Source organism: Phoca vitulina, unplaced genomic scaffold, assembly GCF_004348235.1.
Source record: "Phoca vitulina isolate PV1807 unplaced genomic scaffold, GSC_HSeal_1.0 scaffold53, whole genome shotgun sequence".
Taxonomy (NCBI): Eukaryota; Metazoa; Chordata; class Mammalia; order Carnivora; family Phocidae; genus Phoca; species Phoca vitulina.
In genome coordinates this window covers 8,414,941-8,433,228 of record NW_022589756.1, presented here as the reverse complement: position 1 = coordinate 8,433,228, position 18,288 = coordinate 8,414,941, and the positions used below count along the sequence as shown (strand labels likewise).

The window sequence follows — 18,288 nt, the reverse complement described above, 5'->3', positions numbered from 1 at the left end:
ACAAATTAAGCAATAAGAAATATTTGGGAAAGCTGATCTTTTTAAATAAAATTTTTTATGGGGTGTCTGGTGACTCAGTTGGTTAAGCATTCTGACTCTTTATTTCGGTTTGGGTCATGGTCTCCGCATCGGGCTCTGGGCTCAGCATTGAGTCAGCTTAAGATTCTCTCTCTTCCCCTGCCCTTCCCCCTGCTCTCACTCACTCTCTTGCTTTCTCTGTCTCTCAAAATAAATAAAATCTTTAAACAAACAAATAAATAAATAAAGTTTTTATAGTGGAAATTCAAATATATAAGAGTAGAGAGAATACAACTGCTTGTAACCATCAGCTAGCATTAACGGTTTTGAACTCATTAACTTATCCCTCACCCACTCTGGCCTTCCTCCAAGTCACTTGAGAGACAAATATAAATGTCATGTTATTTCATTCATACATATTTCAGTCAATGCCTATCCTTAAAAGATAAACTCTTTCTAAGAATCATAGTATGATATATATCACATCTAAATCAATGGATGATTTCACAATATAATCAATCAAATATCAAGTCAGTTTTGAGGTATCTTTGAACGTTTCATAAATGATATTTTTAAACATTTGGCTTATTTAATCAAGTTCCAAACAAGGTCAGGGCGGGTTGTATTTAGTCCATGTGTCACTTAAGTCTTTTTTGGATCTAGAGGTGCCTGGGTGGCTCAGTCGGTTGATCATCTGCCTTCCGCTCAGGTCATGATCTGGGGTCATGGGATGGAGTCCTGCATCAGGCTCCCTACTCAGTGTGGAGTCTGCTTCTCCCTCTCCCTCCTGCTGTGCTCTCTCTATCAAATAAATACATAAAATCTTTTTTAAAAAAGTATTTTTTGGATCTATAGGCCAAAGTCAAATATATAAAGCAAAGTGTATTTGGAGAATTCTAGCTTCTGCTCCTACCCCTCCAAACTGTTCTTTGTTCTTGATTGGGTCGCAATGTGAAGCCTACTCATAGGTAACCGTTTTTCAAGATGTTATGGTATAGGCCTCTGTCCTTTTTTTTTCCCCCTTGCCATTTGTTTGTTATAGAAATCAGGTCATTTATCCTGTAGAGCTTCTCACATTCTGAATTTTGCTGATTGCACTCCCAACATGCAGCCTAACATGTTCTCTGTCTCCTGTACTTGGCCATACTGGTGGTCCAATCCAGAGGCTTGAGTATATCAGATCATGTACTTCCATCACGAGGCACGTGATTTCTGGTTGTCTCCCTTTTTTGTGATGTTAGTGGCTATTGAGGACCATGGCCTAGATCCATCACTACAGGCAAACTTTTTTGGAGAACACCAGACAAAAATACGTTAGGCTTTACAGGACATGTCTCTGTCGCAACTGCTCAGCTCTGCCATTGTAGCCTGAAAATAGTCAAAGACAATAAGCAAACAATACGCATGACGATGTCCCAGTTTAGCTTTATTTACAAAGACAATTGGGCCAACTCGGCCTCTGGGCTATATAGTTTGCTGATCCCTACTTTATCCAACTATATATGATAGTTTTAGAAAATAAATACTAATACTAATTCAAACAATAGGATTACTAAAAACGGCTTAAGATTTCTTTGCCTGTGTTTTTGTCCTTAGGATAGATTCTACTAAGGATATTCAGACAAATTACTGTGTTTAAAATCCCATGAGGTAATCCCTCCATGTGTAGTAATACCACCAGCTTCAGAGACAAGATTGTTTCTTTCATTTTGTTCTTAGATTTTAGGGATTTTCTTCCTTTGTCTTATTTTATAATTTTGAGAAAAATTGAGCAGGTTCCAAAGTCAAATATATAAAGCAAAGTGTATTTGGAGAATTCTAGCTTCTGCTCCTACCCCTCCATACTGTTCTTTGTTCTTGATTGGGTCGCAATGTGAAGCCTACTCATAGGTAACCGTTTTTCAAGATGTTATGGTATAGTCCTATAGATGTTATGGTTGAGTCCTTAAGCAAATACACACATCCGTTTCTGAAATAAATGGTAGCACACAACACATACCATTTTATTCACCTTTCTTTTTTTCATATAACAATAATATCCTGGAGATCACCCCCCAGTTGGATGTAATAATACCCAGCTTTCCTTTTTACAGCTCATAGTGCTCCACTGTGTGGATGGGCCGGAGTTGATTTAGCCAGTTCTCTAGTGATCTACATTTGGCTCATTTCCAGTTGAGTGAAAACAATCATTTAAAATCACAGGAACAACCAAGTCCAACAGACAAATAGCTATGCAAATTTAAAATGTTTGTAATGTTCCAATGATTTCTAATTTACAGAAGGAGGAAAAGACATGAAATGAACCCAGATTTCAGTCGACAATCACATGATAAGAAAAATAAATTGCAGGACAGATCTAAGCTAAGGAAAGCACAGTCACTGGTAAGTATTGCTTATAAAAGCTTCTGCACCGTAACGTTTATGAAAATTGCTAGATCGCTAATCCTATTTGTGAAATGAAATTTTTTTTTTTTTTTAATCAGAATCATCAAGTGGTGGTTTAAATTCTGGTCTCTGATGGACAAGCTGTGTGACCTTGAAGGCAGCCTTTATTTAAAAATATTTTTTTTTATTTAAGTATAGTTGACACACAGTGTTATGTTAATTTCAGGTGTACAACATCATGATTCCACATCTCTAGACGTTATGCTGTGCTCACCACAAGTGTAGCTCCCATCTGTCACCACACAACACTATAATATCAGTGACTATATTCCCTATGCGCTACCTTTTATTCCCAGGAGACTCTAAGTCTCTATTTCCTCATCTGTTAAAAAAAACAACTGGATGAACTGAAGTGTATGAATCCGCTGTGAAAAGTATACAATATAAAGGGAACATTGTTATCAGGGGTTCTTTCTTCTGCTGTGAGTCTTTTGGGGCGGGGGGAGGATGGGCTATAGAAATGTCTTTATATAAATTACTTACCTATGGGGCACCTGGGTGGCTCGGTGGGTTGAGCGTCTGCCTTCTGCTCAGGTCATGATCCCGGGGTCCTGGCTCCCTGCTCAGCGGGGAGTCTGCTTCTCCCTCTCCCTCCCCCTGCTAGTGTTCTCTTTCTCTCTCACTCACTGTCTCTCTCAAATAAATAAATATCTTTAAAAAAAAAAAAAGAAATTACTTACCTATAGAGTGAAGTTTCCACTTACCTAAGAAAAGGTGTACTTTCCATAGCTTTCCTGCAACCAGTGGAGCATGATTATAAAAGTACATTTCAAGTAACTTCAGAAAAAATGAATGAGGAACTTTTCTTTCCCTAATTAAAAAATAGCTAATTGACTACCTAATAAAGTCAGTGATTGTGACTAGGGAGTGTTATTATTTCATAGCAGAGTTTCCCAAATTGTGGTTCTGTACCCCCAATGGATCCCTCTCAGCACATAGGAGGGTCTTTGGAGCAAAGTAGAAGGGAATAAGGGTGGAATAGAAAGTTTGTTTTAGTAGTAAAAATCTAGAAAGAAGCTGAGGATACACACTTAAGGAAAATTAATATAAAATGGATGTCAGTTGGGAGAGGAATAAGTATTACTCATGAATAAATCACTTTTATAGCTCAGCTTTAAAGCTCTATTACTTTCTGTTTCAATGTATTTTCAAGTGTTACATTTCAAAAAAAAAAAGAGCTTTTTTAAAATGAGCTTTTTTAAAAATAGGGCAGTCTGTATTCTGAGGGGCCAATTTTGTTGGACTGGATGAGGCTTATCACAGACATATGTACAGATGCCCAAGGGAATGGAGAAGCTTAAAGCAGATCAGTAAAATTGTCGGTGAAAACCATTAATTGAGAAAAATAACTTCATGAGGCTTATCACACAGGCCAGTTAGGCATGCTTCTGCCTGGTTTCCCAGCCTCTTCTAGGCCAGGAGTAGCAGAGAAATCTGGGGGAGAGCCGGGAATTTAAAGGACGATAAAAGTTGATGGTTGATGTATGCTTACAAATTATCAGCCCAGTCAAACATTTCTCTGGCTGAAAACACAAAACAAAATCAAAGGCTAAACAGAAGCCTTCCCCAGGGGCTTTTGACATTAACCATCTGTCACACACTTAGAAGGGCTTGCTTAAGTTAAACAATTCATTATATTTCTAAACTTAAAAAGTGTGCTCATTAAGGCTGGAAGGGAAACTGGGGCAAATTAAACAATGATGGAGAACAATGAAGCCATTAATAAAATGCAGTGTGCACTTGGATTGATCTACTTGTATTGTTTATGTAAATATACTAATTATCATCACTGTTTATGCTTAGCGGTTTTGATCAGGAACATAAGGCATAATCGAACCCTCCAGAATTGTGCTAAGATCTTTCTGTTGGTAATGACGCCTGGGACAAGCCTGGCCGTGTTGGGCCTCGAGGCTGCGAGTGGCTCAGGCCCAGTCTTCACATGGTGCCAGTTTGCCCCCACCGTGGGCCACGGGGCTCAGAGGAAATAAGCAACCTCCTCAGAGATGCAAGGCGGTGGTGAAAACTCGGAAATGGTGGATGTGGGACCTGAGAGAAGAAGAAATGGGTTTTAAGGAAATGCAATGTGGGGACAGAAGGAGAGAAGGCAGTAAAACTCTGAGAATTGCCACTGTAGAGAGAGGGTGGTGGACACAGCCCGGTACAGTTGCAATGGAGAGAACCCTGTGTTCGTTTGATGGAAAGTTCTCACATCGTTTAGATAGCTGTGCACAGGAAGGTTTCAGGAGGAACTAGGGAAACAGGTGAGCAGGCAGAACTCAGGGGAACACATGATAGATGTGAGGATAAGAAGGACAGACGGACAAAGCTGCCCAGAGGTACCTGAGACCTGAACACCGAGTATTCCTTGCCCCTGTAAGCAGAAAATATTTGGAGAAGGCAGAGCTTCATGAAATGGAAGGGTTGGAACAGAAAAAAGCATGGAGAAGTACAGAGACTATCCCTTGAGCCGTCTCCTTCTTCACTTTTTGCCTACCGTGACTTACAGCTTTCAAATATGAGCGACACCTCCAAAAAGAGAAACCTGCTTAGGGAAACAGTTTCGAAGCCAAACAGTGAGCTTGTGATGTTTTCTATTATTTAATAGGCTTGAGTTTTCAAGACCCACCCCTTAAAATTGTACCTGGTTGCCTCCGAAGGCTTTCAGTTCTAAAGCTGCCTCTTTACAACTGCTTCATTTACCCACCTTTGGTGGGAATCACTGAGAGAATAAAGCCTAGATCTGATCACTAATGCTTTCCGATTTTGAAAACCATTTATTAAAATCATATAAATATCAAGAAATGTCTATTACACTTAGTTATGATAATAAAATTCCATACAGAACAAAGCAATTAAAAAATAGAAACACTACCACAGTATAGCAAGTACTACTATCTTAATCAAACTCAGGAATTTTCCCATCGTGTATAAAGACGTGGGAAAAAAATTGTTTTTTTTTTTTTTTTTTAATATTAACAGCTGGACCTGCAATGCCTGTTTGGGAAGGGGAAGGAGGGAGCTGTCTCCTGGGGGGGGGGGGGCGCTGGGGAAGCCTCCTTGATGAGCTTGTGAGGAGGGATGCCACCTTGAGCACTTGGATTCTATAGGCACCTGGACTTCAGAGGTGGGGAAAACCTGCTCTGCAGGAGATTAGAGGAAGTTTGTTGTTTCTGCTCCTGCGTAGGGTGGGGGGGTGGGAAGGAGAGAGAGAGCCAGCCAGGTGGAGAGAAGCTCAGACAGGTAGGGGAGCAGGGTCAGGATCCATTCTGATTGAATTTATTTGCTGTTGCTGGGATGTCAACCCCGCCTTCCATCTCTACAGTAAATTCTCAATTTACACATGAAAGCAAGATCTCAGAAGTCTAGAAGACCAGAAAAACAAAAGCTCCTGGGACCATTCACAAAATGGGTAGGCTTTGGACTTCCTGGGACATGGAGGTAGACTCAGACGACCCCAGCCCACATCTTGTTTCCTGTCATTTTTCCTTTTTTCTTTTTCCTACCAAGTATAAAAACCTGAAGTACCTTTTATCTCACATTCAACGTTTACTTGGAGACTAGAAGTCGTCACTTTCTAGGTTCTGATTTGGCCACGGATTTCAAAAAGCTTGCTGTTTCAGAGCATTCACCTAAATACAAGTAACACAAGCCTCGAATAGCCTTATTCTAATTGCTTTAGATAAGACCTTATCTTTTTCTGTGCTCTGCTATTCCAGCTTCTGCACTTACCTTCTTCAACACTTTCCAAGATAACTTGATTCTTAGTGTTCTGGTTTTTTAAATGCTTCTGCAAGCTTTCTCACCTTTTTCTTTTTTCCCTCTCTGAGTCCAAAGAGGTAAAGTGATACCTGATTCTTGTCATGGAAAGAACAATGGCTTAAGAATCAGGAAACCCAGAGTTCTGGCCTCTGCTCTATAGTTAACTAGCAGTCACTCAGCCTGTGAGTTTTCATTTTCCCATTTATGAAATGAGAGTTTGGATTCCAACATCTTTAGAATCCATTCCAGGCTACAGTCTGGAGCTGTGGGACCCCGCAGTCCCCTACACGTCCTCTCCCTGCTCTCTTCTGATACCTGAGGGACACAGCTGCAGCTAAAGTGACTTTACGTAGAACGCCAGAAAGAATCCATCACACTCGTGAGTTCCTATGATCAACCAATCAAAACTGGTTTCTATCTCCTATCTTCTTGGAGCTTTAGAAAATACAGTTGATTCTAACAGAAGTGTTTACGAAACAAATGTATGTCGTGTTTTTCCTGTGGGCAGTCTTTAATAGATTTCTTTCAAATTCTGATGACTTCCCCAGGTATTTGTTTTCTAACGTCTATTTGGTTTGGATGTGCAGAACTAGAAATCTCTGTGGGAGATTTTTTAATCATTTAGCTCAAGCAGTGAAATTCCTGAGACTTCCATTTGGAATGCAGAGTAAGAAAGAACATGGACTTTGCCCTCCGACAGACTTGAGCTCTTTTAACGAAATGGTGTGACTTTGGATAAGTACTAAACCTTTCTGAGCCTCCATTTCTTCATCTGTAAAATGGGAATAATGGTAACTCCCTTGCAGGATTGTGATTTGGGCCATTTATTAACCCCTGGGAGGTTCTGTCTCCTTGTCTATGAAATGGAGTTAGGAATGACACTAACCTCACAGGGTTGGGAGGGGGGATGGAAAGCATTTAGGTTAGTGCCTGGCTCAAAGAAGCCTTTGGTAAATAGTAGCTAGTATGCGTAATAGCAGTAAGCAAGATCAAAATCCCACCAGATCAGCACCGGAGGCTGCAGGAGAGAGAGAAGGTAAGAAGCTGCAGAGGGAGGGGTCAGCCAGGCAGCCAGGGGGCCTTGGCAGGAGGCTCCAGCCTATGGAGTAAGCTTCTCCTTCCTGCTTTTACTTTTGCTTCCTCTCAGCTATTTTTATCTTTGTCTTTTCTTTCTCTCCTGGTTTCCACTATATGGAAAATGGTTGCATCCGTAGCTGTATATTGGAATGTGAACCACGTATTTTTTTTCCCCTGCGTGGTCTCTGTGCACTCTTGTGCCTGCACATAGTTCATGCATTCACTCCTCATCTTTGTTAGGTTTTTTATTCCACACTCAGGCTGGACAGTGAGCATGTGGTGACCTCAGTGCTGTGAATTCTGTGAGGTATGCACTCCACTGCTTGCTAATTACAATATTGGTTGGTGTTACTTTTTGATACCTAAGAGAAGAAAGGGCCTGCTTGCTAAGAATCCTGGGGGCAAAGTGAACTCTCAGGCAGGACCACTACTTAGTCTTTGCATTTATCCTTTGCCTCTAAGAGAGCATAGTTTTCTTGTTCTGTCTTGTTATCTCTTGTTGTATGATGCTATGCATAATAAATTACCCTGGCATTTCCAACAGGAGTGACTCGATCTGTTTCTCTCTTGCTGAATATTTAGATGGCGGCAAAATGGCTACCTGCTTTTAAGAGTTATATACAAAATATTTGACACAGATTGGCTTCTCTTTGGGATCTACCAGAAGAGAAGAACCGTGTTTGTGAGTTTTGTAATATTATTAGTTATATACATATTAGTTATGACAGATAGTTAATCACTGCTACTACTGGGGTTTTAAAAATATATATATGTGGGTCGCCTGGCTGGCTCAGTTGGTAGAGCATGTGAGTCTTGATCTCAGGGTTATGAGTTCAAGCCCTGCTTTGGGCCTAGGGCTTGCTTAATTAATTAATTAATTAATTAATTAATGGGTGTATGTATAACATTTAGTAATATAGTACTTCACACCAAACTACAGTAGAAGCCAATTTTCTAAGACATGGCTGTTTTTGCAATTCAAGTTCACTATCATTGCTAACAAATAACCATTCGAACTTTATGGCCTATGCACATTTTGCAACACATCCCTACGTTACTTCACTTGGGAGGCCGAATGGTGCCATTACATAGTCTTGGATTGAAATTTCCAAACCCTGCCTAGGGTTGCTTAGCCTTCCTCCACAGCTCACAGCTTGACTCCAAGGTTACTTAAAAGATAAACCAAGAGCAAAGATAGGCCTGTGGCTTCTTTAAAACTCTGTTGATGATTTTTCCCTAACACGTTCCCTCTGTGTCTCACGGAAGCAGAGTGAGCTAGGAGGAAAAGGGAACACCCCCTCCGTAGCATTGACCAAAGCAGTGTGACCACACAGGTGTGAGCAGCAATCTGGGATCTTAAGCAGAAACGAGGATAGCAGGGATCCTCCTCACAGAATTCCCAGATTGAAAAATCCAGGGAGCAGCTCCATCCTAGAGGTTAAGCAAACACTGAATGGGAGCCAGGATGAGTAGTCATCCGTTTTAGACTTTCTTCCCAGAAGGAAACCCCTCTAGGTGGGCACTCCTCAGAGCCTTTGTCCCCACCAGTGACCCTTACTTACTGCTCAGTCCCCATCCTATGCTGAGGCAATTTATAGGAATGAGTTGAAGCTGTGTTTATATGACTAAAACAAACACTTCTGATCTTATGATATTCAAACACAATATTCCATATTTATACATAATATTACCACATTACTCTTGAACTGAGTGTCCTAAAGTTGAGGGTAGATTTTTAAAAGGGGGAGGTGGGTAAGATCTCCTATAGAGTAAAGATTGTCACCTTCTTTACCTTTCTTTACCATATCACAGGCTTGAGAAGATTTAATGAAATAGTAAGTATCACCTGAGTGGCTCAGTTGGCTAAGCATTCAACTCTTGATCTCAGCTCAGGTCTTGGTCTCAGGGTTGTGAGTTCAAGCCCTGTGTTGGGCTCCACGCTGGGCATGGAGCCTACAAATAAATAAATAAATAAATACATACATACATAAAATTTTAAAAATTAAAAAAATTTTTTTAAAGAAATAATGAATGTATGACACTTAGCACAATGCCCAGCAGTCAGATATTTGCAAGTGGTGGTGGTGGTATTTCTAGAAGAGTGATTGGCACACTTCAGAGGCTATCATTATTGTTACTATATTTATCTGTTTTCCATATCCACATACTCCTTTACCTAATCAATTCTCTTACATGATCCCTGGGTTTATCCAATGCTGGTGTTTGTATCCGTGATCATTTGCAAATTTTTGCAAATAATGTGAATGGAGAACAAGAAAATAAAATTCAATTGAAGCATGATAGACACAGGGATATATTCAAGCTGGTATCCATAAGTTGTCCCTGGGTGGGGGTGCCTGGGTGGCTCAGTCGGTTAGGCATCTGCCTTTGGCTCAGGTCATGATCCCAGGGTCCTGGGATCGAGCCCCACACCAGGTTCCTTGCTCAGCGGGGAGCCTGCTTCTCCCTCTCCCTCTGCCTGCCACTCCACCTGCTTGTGCTTTCTCTCTCCCTCTTTCTCTGTCAAATAAATAAATAAAATCTTAAAAAAAAAAAAATTGTTCCTGGGTGATAGCCCTTCTTGGGCCTTAGCCAAATGGCCATCCAGACTGAAGATAGGAATTTTCTATCCCCACTTCAATATCCACTTGCAAAGTGCTTTCAGCCACTGCCCTGAAATGAAAGAGGAGGAATCATTGGTACATTTATTCATTTATCCAACAAGTATTTTACAGGTGCAAGAGTGGGCACTAGGGATACAACCATAACAAGATACAGTCCCTGCCTTCCAGGTGCTTACAGGCTTCCAGCCAAGGAAAGGGTAACTCCTAGGTATCTGGGTTGGGCAATTGTGTTAATGCTCACACCACCCACCACTGAGACTGGAAATGCAGCAGGACGTGCTAGGTGTGAGGTACCTGTGGGACTACAAGTATATGTATTCAGAAGAGAGCTGAGTTTATGAGCCAAGAGCTCAGGAGAGACAGTAGGGCAAGAGATATAAATCCAGCAATTGAAGACGTAGGCACTGATTGCCTAGGACGTGGGCCAAGAACAGAACCCTGGATAATTCTGTTGTATAAAGCATGGCCTTCTATTTCTCTTCTATGTCCTTCCATTTAAAGACATGCTGACAACACTTGGAGATATTATTGGGTAAATATCTCTAGAAAAAGAACAGTAAGGGGGCACCTGGCTGGCTCAGCTGGTAGAACACATGACTCTTGACCTCGGGGTTGTAGGTTCAAGCCCCATGTTGGGTGTAGAGATTACTTAAAATATTTAAAAGAAAAGAAAACAGTAAGTTCAACCAGTGAGAAAAATATATTTGTTTATTTTTAAGATTTTATTTATTTATTTATTTAGAGAGCATGTGAGCAGGGTGAGGGGCAGAGGGAGAGGGAGAGAGAGAGAGAGAGAATCTCAAGCAGACTCTACACTGAGCATGGAGCCCAACACGGGGCTCGATCCCACGACCCTGAGATCATGACCTGAGCTGAAATCAAGTCGGATGCTTAACCGACTGAGCCACCCAGGTGCCCCAAGAAAAATATATTTAAATTATAGATGGTCCCTGGGGTGCCTGGGTGGCTCAGTCGTTAAGCGTCTGCCTTCGGCTCAGGTCATGATCCCAGGGTCCTGGGATCGAGCCCCACATCAGGCTCCCTGCTCAGCAGAGAGCCTGCTTCTCCCTCTCCCACTCCCCCTGCTTGTGTTCCCTCTCTCGCTGTCTCTCTCTCTCTGTCAAAATAAATAAATAAAATATTTAAAAAAAAATAAATTATAGATGGTCCCTGGTTTCCAATGGTTTAACTTGTGATTTTTTCAACTTTATGATGGTGCAAAAGCAATACACATTGAGTAGAAACCATACTTTGGGTTTTGGATTTTGATCTTCTCCCGGGCTAGCAATATGCAATCTGACACTCTGTTGTGATGCAGGTCAGTGGCAGCCAGTCAGCCACACAGTCAGGAGGATGAACAACCGATACACTTAACAACCATCTAGTTCTCACTTCCAGTACAGTATTCAATACATTACACGAGCTATTCCACACTTTATCATAAAATAGGCTTTGTGTTTGGTGACTTTGCCCAACTGTAGGCCAATGTAAGTGTTCTGAGCCATGTTTAAGGTAGGCCAGGCTGAGCTATAACATTCGGGAGATTAGGTGTATTAAATGCATTTTTTTGACTTACAGTATTTTCAGTTCATGATGTGTTTATCGGGACACAACCCCACCATAAGTTGAGAAAGATCTGTAGCTGATTCCATCTCTCTTCATGGGAACAGGTTGAGGAAAGGCTATAGCAGATGGACCTGCACATAAGTAAAGATAATTTATAACAACATTGTTTGTAAGAGCAACCCCATCCTATTGGGATTTTTATGGAGGTTCCATCATGTAGGCACGATCAATTATTAAGTCCATTTCTAGCCCCTCTCCCCTCTCTGGAGGATGGTGAGTGGGGCTGAAAATTCTAAGCTTCTAATCAAGACTTGGTCTTTCTGGTAACCAGCCTCCATCCAGGAGCCCATCCAGAGTCACCTCACCAGAACAAAAGATCCTCCTAAGTGCTCTTATTATTTCAGAAATTACAAGGGTTTGAGCTCTGTGCCAGGAACATGGGACTGAGACCAATATGTGCTTTTCTATTATCTCATATCCAGTGTTGGTATAAAAGAAATTCCTAGTTATTTCAACCAGATCATCAGATGCTTTAGATCAAGATCCAAGACTGTCAGATTTATACCCTTTATGTAACTTCCCCATGTTTTCCCCTTAAATCTTATCTTTTCTCTTGTAATGATGGACATTAAAGCCTTAAAATGAAGAGGGTCTGCACACTTGTTTTCAGAGACAGAAAGAAAGGGTGGATGTAAGGAGACCATCTTCCCAGAGCTGATCTTGGAGGGAAGAAAAACCCAATAGTCTGGATAGGCGGTGACAATTACCAAGGGGGATGGGGGTATGGGGTGAATCACTGCAACCTGCCTTGGCTAAAAAAAGGAGAGCTTGAGAGGAGCCTGCCTCAGCATGTGAACTTCCCCCCACCACCCAGGGGGACTTAGGGGAAAGGGGTTCCTCAAATGCAGTGATAAATCAGCTTTGCAGAGTAATAGGATTAAATTCGAAACAGTTACAGGTGAGGTGTGACTAGCCCATTCTTGTATCCCAGAGAGCTAGGCCTTTTCTTCATTCAACAGGTATTATTCTATTTTCATTGTTACTAAAATAGCACAAAGGAACACCTCTATTTGTTCTTTTACCTTATGTTGATCTTAGAATAACACTGAAAATGCTTACTGTGCGTTGATCTTCAAACTACACTGGAAACTTTAAAGGAGGGAAATTATTTGCTCCCATTTCTTCCCCTTTTTCCTCTCCAGTTCTAACAACTTGCTACATTTAATCCCAGCTTAGCCTCCTTTTTCCTAGAAAAATCATCAACAAACATGTATAGGCGGGCACCCGTAGATTTACTGAAGTATAAGATTCCAGCTTTGCTCTCAGGGCATTTGCAGTCTTGCCAGGGGACAAATAATTACAGTCAGGAGCAAATACTAATGTCCAAGAACCTATGTTCAATGCAAAGTCAGAGGACTCGGTAATAATGGCTTCAAGAATCCAGCTGAGGCAGAAATCCCTGAGGGTCGGGGCACCTGGGTGGCTCAGTCGGTTAAGCGTCTGCCTTTGGGTCAGGTCATGATCCCAGGGTCCTGGGATTGAGTCCCACGTTGGGCTCCTTGCTCAGCATGGAGTCTGTCCTCCCTCTCCCTCTGCCCCTCTCCTGTCTTGTGCGCTCTCTGTCTCTCTTGCTCTCTCTCAAATAAAATCTTTTTAAAAATATAAAAAAAAAAAAAAAGAAAGAAATCCCTGAGGGTCAAGACACTCAAGCTTCTTGGAGAAGATGGACCTTGAAGGACAGGTTAGATTTAGAGAAGGAATAGACTACGTGAGGCTGGTGTAGGGTGTGAGGCAAGACTGGGGGGCATCTTTGTGGAATAACGAGGGACCCGGTTCGCTGGACGAGAGGACAGGAGACAGCAACAATTGGCTGAAGCAGTTTCTTATTCAGTGAAAGTCTCAAGTAGGATTTCCGCAGATTAATAGAAGCCCTGTGTGTGGCGAACATATCCGGCAGAGCATGAGAGGGATGTAACAAAGGATCTGACGGCTGGGACGTGCTGGCTGAATAGGGAGTCGTGGGACCGGGATTGTGTTCAGGGAAGGAGACAGGGTCTGCATCTCTGCCCCATCTCCATCTGACTCTCTGCACAGTAGGGGCCAACATAAGAGGGAACTTACGAGAGTCCATCGCTTGTGTTCCCTGCAAGCTCAGCTCGTGTTCTTTCTTTCTCTTGTTCTCTCCATCTCTCCCTCTCCCCTTTCCTGCTCACGGCCAGATGTCCAGGAGAAATCCTTTCTCACTGTGAGTTTTGGTTGGAATGTCAACCTGTGACATTTGCCTTTTTAGAGCAAATGTGTGCATGCACAGATTAGTAGTGAGTGTAAAATATGGGAACTCTACCAGTGCTCACTTGGCCTAGGAGCCTCATGTCTCCAGACCTGGCTCTGACACCTTTTTGCTCTGTGAACTCGGGCTGGCACGTAAACGGCCTGTCCTTCGGTTTTGTTGATTTGTAAAACGGAGATGCTAATACCTCCCTACCTACCTTGCGGAATTTTCTTGAGGTTCAAATGAAATTATGGTCGTGAGAGCACTTTGGAGACTAACCAGACTGATTCTTAGCTCAAGGTGAAGATTGCGTGGGGGTTAGGGGTGGTGAAGTTGGGAAGTCTCAATAAATCCCACCCAGCCCTATGATGTGAGAGAGCTGTTTTGCATCATTAAAATGGGTTTAGTTATATAGCTTCCTCTCTGTTCTTTCAGTGGCTCTCACTGGAATGATGTCTTTTTCCTCCCTAGATATCCCTAAATGCAGAACCCAGCGCCCCTCTCCAAGTTCCCGCTCATCTCGCCTGGTCTCCTCATCGGTGGGCAGGGCTCCCGGCCACCAAAGCAGCCACAAAAATCCTCATGCAACATCTTCAGAGGCCCTCTGGGCTTCAGGCATTACCCAGCCAGGCTCCAGATCCGAAGTCAATTTAAAAATGTGAAAGGATTTTGATAGAAATGACAAGGTGCTCTACACATTGGAGAGTTGGATGTTACTTGGGTCCTCTCTTAGAAACTTTCAGCTTAGGTACCTACTTGGGAAAGGGAGTTCTACAGTATTTCAGTCAAAGGTATTCATGGCATAAGTGCTGACGTAGTTACAAACTTAGATACAAATATGAGGCTAGATACCATGGGGTTGATAAAGGGACACAGGATAGCAACAGTGGTAATATTGGGTGTGTGGGGCAGGGTCCCAGAAAGATGCAGACAGCACACTCCCAAGGGTACTTGAGCAGTTTAATGATGGGGCTGTTTACCATGGTGTCTCGTTGGCTAGAGCTGCCATCACAAAGTACCACTGTCTTCATCTGTTCCAGCAGCCATAAGAAAAATACCAGAAATGGGTGGCTTTTAAACAACAGGCATTTATTTTCTCACAGCTCTGGTGGCTGGGAACTCTAAGATCAAGATGTCGGCAGGGTGGTTACTTCCGAGGCCTCTCTCCTTGGCTTGTGGGTGGCCACCTTCTCCTCGTGTCTTCACATGGTTTTCTTTCTGGGTGGGTCTGTGTCCTCCTCTCTTATTATTATAAGGATACAAGTCAGATAAGATTAGGGCCCACCCATATGATCTCATTTAACCTTAATTACCTCTTTGAAGACCCTATCTCCAAAGACAGTCACTGTTTTGAGGTCCTGGGGGTTAAGACTTCAATATAGGAATCTGGGTGGGGGGTTGGGGGGCTGGGACACAATTCAGCCCACAACAACACTGTAGGGAGGGTTAAGAGAATCAAGATGAGATGGTGAAGCACCTAGGAACTAGCAACAGTGGAAGCCTTTGTTAGCTGTGGCATGAAGAGGCAGAAAGGAAAGGGCCTGTTGTTCCTAGAACCCAGTGAGACCTGTAGCCACAGAGAGGGGCTGCCCAACAGGATGTATGCTCTGTGGTGGAGGAACACAGTCACTGTAGATAACAAGGCCTAGCAGGGAAGGAAGAGGGAGAAGCCCTCTCTCTCCCCACCCCTCCACACTCCAACAGCACTTGGTTTTGGTCAGACCCATCCAGAAGTCAGAGAACGAAGACGACTGGGGAGAAACATGGCCAGGAGTGGGTGGGAGGGGTATTCTATGAGTGGGACAGTGAGGAATAACCAGCACAATGGGGGCAATGTAAAAATGTCCAAAGAAGGAATTATAATTGATTTTTAAGCAATGTAAATGGGCTTCAAAGAGTCATTGGAAAGCAGAAAAGGTTACCTGGCTGCAAAAATATTAGTCATACATTCTAAACGAAACCACCTACTCATGTAACCATTTCAAGGTCCCAGAAGTTAACCATTCTAGGATACTTAGTTACCTGAGTAAAGCAGAATGATAGAAAACCAAATGTTTGTCAATCATGTAATGTTGAACACTCATGTTCTTGTATTCCATACTGTAACATACATACACATAGTTGTTTTTGAATGGTTCAAGATGGTGGCCTGGAAGGATGGCCCAGGATACAGTGGTTTGGATGCCCAAATGATTGGTATAGGACAAAACAGAACCAACTTACAATTGATTAGTTTGCACCACCCAAGGTGATACTAACACATGACTCTGAGGCAGAGAATAAAAAAAAAAACAAAAAAACACCCAGGATAAGACCTGGTGCTCTTCCCATGGGCAGAGCAGATGGCTATCTGTTAAGATTTCCTCTTCCTGAAGGCGGAGCCCTCATGGTCAGCCCTCAGGAGCCAAGGGCAGCTGTGCAGCTGGAGTGGCCTACAGCTCCACGACTCTGCCCTGCTTTGCCCCCTGGATTATGTCAGGATCCAGTCACGTTGTGGGCCAATATTTGAATGGACCAGTCTGGAGTGTGTCCCTGTCTCTTCTGAAATAAACCAGAATCTGCCGGGGCAAGGACCTATCAAGAGAAAGAAGGGCTCATCTAGTACAAGTGGCTACATCTTGTCTCAAGCTGTATTTGGGTTATCTATTCCTATAAAACAAACCAGCCCCAAACTTGGTCATTTACAACAACAGTCTGTTATTCTCCTCATAAATCTGCAGTTTGGGAGGGGCCTGGGGAAGAGCTTATCTCTGATCCACACATCCGCCTCAGGGTCCTTCCAATAGAGGGCTGGAAGATCCAATTCCAAGATGGTGTAGGGACATGGCTGGGAAGTGCATGCAAACCTTTCACTGGGTGTTCAGCCAGGGCTGAGGGCAGGGGTCCCTGTTCCTCTTCATTTGGGCTGGGGTTCTTGTAGCATGGGGACTGGGTTCTAAGGATGAGCATCCCAAGAGAGAGACAGGTGGACTCTGAATCACCTCTTTTGTCCTAACCTTGTAAGTCTCATAGTGTCACTCCACTATGCTCTGGTGACGAGTTTCAAGAAGAGCAGGCAGAGACTTGGGAGAGTTGCAAGGTTCTGGAAGAACATGTGGGATGGGAAATATAATTGGGGCCATTTTAGAATAGACTGTCTGCCTCAGGATGGTTCCTTGCATGACCCTTAGTCATCATTGGTCACACCACAGGCCGGGTGGCTTAAACAATAGACATTTATTTTCTCACAGCTCTGGAGGCTGGAAGTCCGAGATCAAGCTGTTGGCGGGTTGGCATCTGGTGAGACCTTTCCTTTGGGGTTGCCTTTTCTTTGTGTGCTCACATGGCCTCTCCTTGGTACCTGTGTGTGTGGGAGGGGTTTTCCCTGATGTGTCTTCTTATAAGAACACCAATCCTATCAGATCAGGACGCCACCCTTATGGCCTAATTTAACCTTCCTTCCTTCCTTAATGGCCTCATCTCCAAATACAGTCATTCTAGGGGTTCAACGTACGAATTTGCGTGGGGACACAAGCATTCGATCCATAACATTTCCCCATATTGATATGAATTAGATGATAATTGAGAAAGATAAATTTATATTGCTATTCCTTAATTCAAGAAAACTATCGAACTCCAACCTTGTGCCAGACTCTCTGCTAGGCTCTGGGAATATAGGTAGGAGGAAAAAAACTTCCTGCCTTTAATGGGTTTATAACCACGGGGGAGACAAAGCAGCCATTAAAATAGAGCAGGGGCTGCAAGGAGCACCGGCTGTGACAGCTTTGGGCAGGGACAGATAAATCGCTCCATCTGGAGCTGCACAGGGGATGGCCAAGCAGAAATAGAGGATGAGTGGTACTGAGGAGTCAGTAGGAGGCGGGACAGATGAGGGGAAGCATTCGGGAGAAAGGAACAGAGCACGTGGAGACCCAAGGCAAAACTAGGGTGACCGCCATCCTGGTTTGCCCAGGGCTGGCCTGCTCTTAGCACTAAAGTCCCGCATCCAGGAACCCCTCAGTCACTGTGCCTTGTCCATGGCCCTGGAGATAGTCCAGCATAGCAGCGTTGGTGAGAGAGAAAGCTGAAAACGTGGGCAGGAGTCCAAATTTAGGGACCAAGGCACACTAAGGAGTTTAGACTTTATCTTGAGAGAAGTTGAGCAATCAAGAAGTGATCTTATCCAGGGGAGTGACTGGCTAAGACTTGGATATAGGAAGAGCTCTATCTGCTGGATAATTAAGAAGAGGGACAATTCTGCAGGGCCGGTCAGGGAGCCATTGCAGACTTCCAGGGACAAGAAATAATGCAGGGGGATGGAGAGAACCGTAGGATTTAGAATAGCTTAAGGAGAAGTAACAGAACTTGGAAATACAGATGGGGGGTGGGGTTGGTGAGAGACCAGGAGAATTCAAGAATGGCTCCCTGGTTTCTGGCTTGGGCAACTGCAAAAAGTCTTGGGAAGTAATTTGGATGGTTTGGAAAGACCTTCCCCATACCACCCTACACAAGAATACCAACAAAGCAGCTGTTCTGCCTCCCATACAG

General features: G+C 43.1%; 1 protein-coding gene across 7 annotated transcripts in view; it reads left to right on the top strand.

Moving 5' to 3' along the window:
* The window catches only part of FBXO16 (F-box protein 16), a 54,770-nt gene extending 39,686 nt beyond the window's left edge, over positions 1-15,084 (top strand). For 3 of the 7 annotated variants that reach the window (XM_032389145.1, XM_032389146.1, XM_032389144.1), the window contains 2 exons: positions 2,298-2,400; positions 14,233-15,084. In XM_032389145.1, the coding sequence (XP_032245036.1) occupies positions 2,298-2,400; positions 14,233-14,415 (286 nt within the window). In that variant the 3' untranslated portion in view covers positions 14,416-15,084. Of the gene's footprint in view, positions 1-2,297; positions 2,401-2,501; positions 2,942-4,266; positions 5,405-7,881; positions 7,982-13,708; positions 13,735-14,232 lie in introns of those variants that run through there. The other 4 variants (XM_032389148.1, XM_032389147.1, XM_032389151.1 and 1 more) reach the window with 4 other exon arrangements.
* Positions 15,085-18,288: the final 3,204 nt, after the last annotated feature.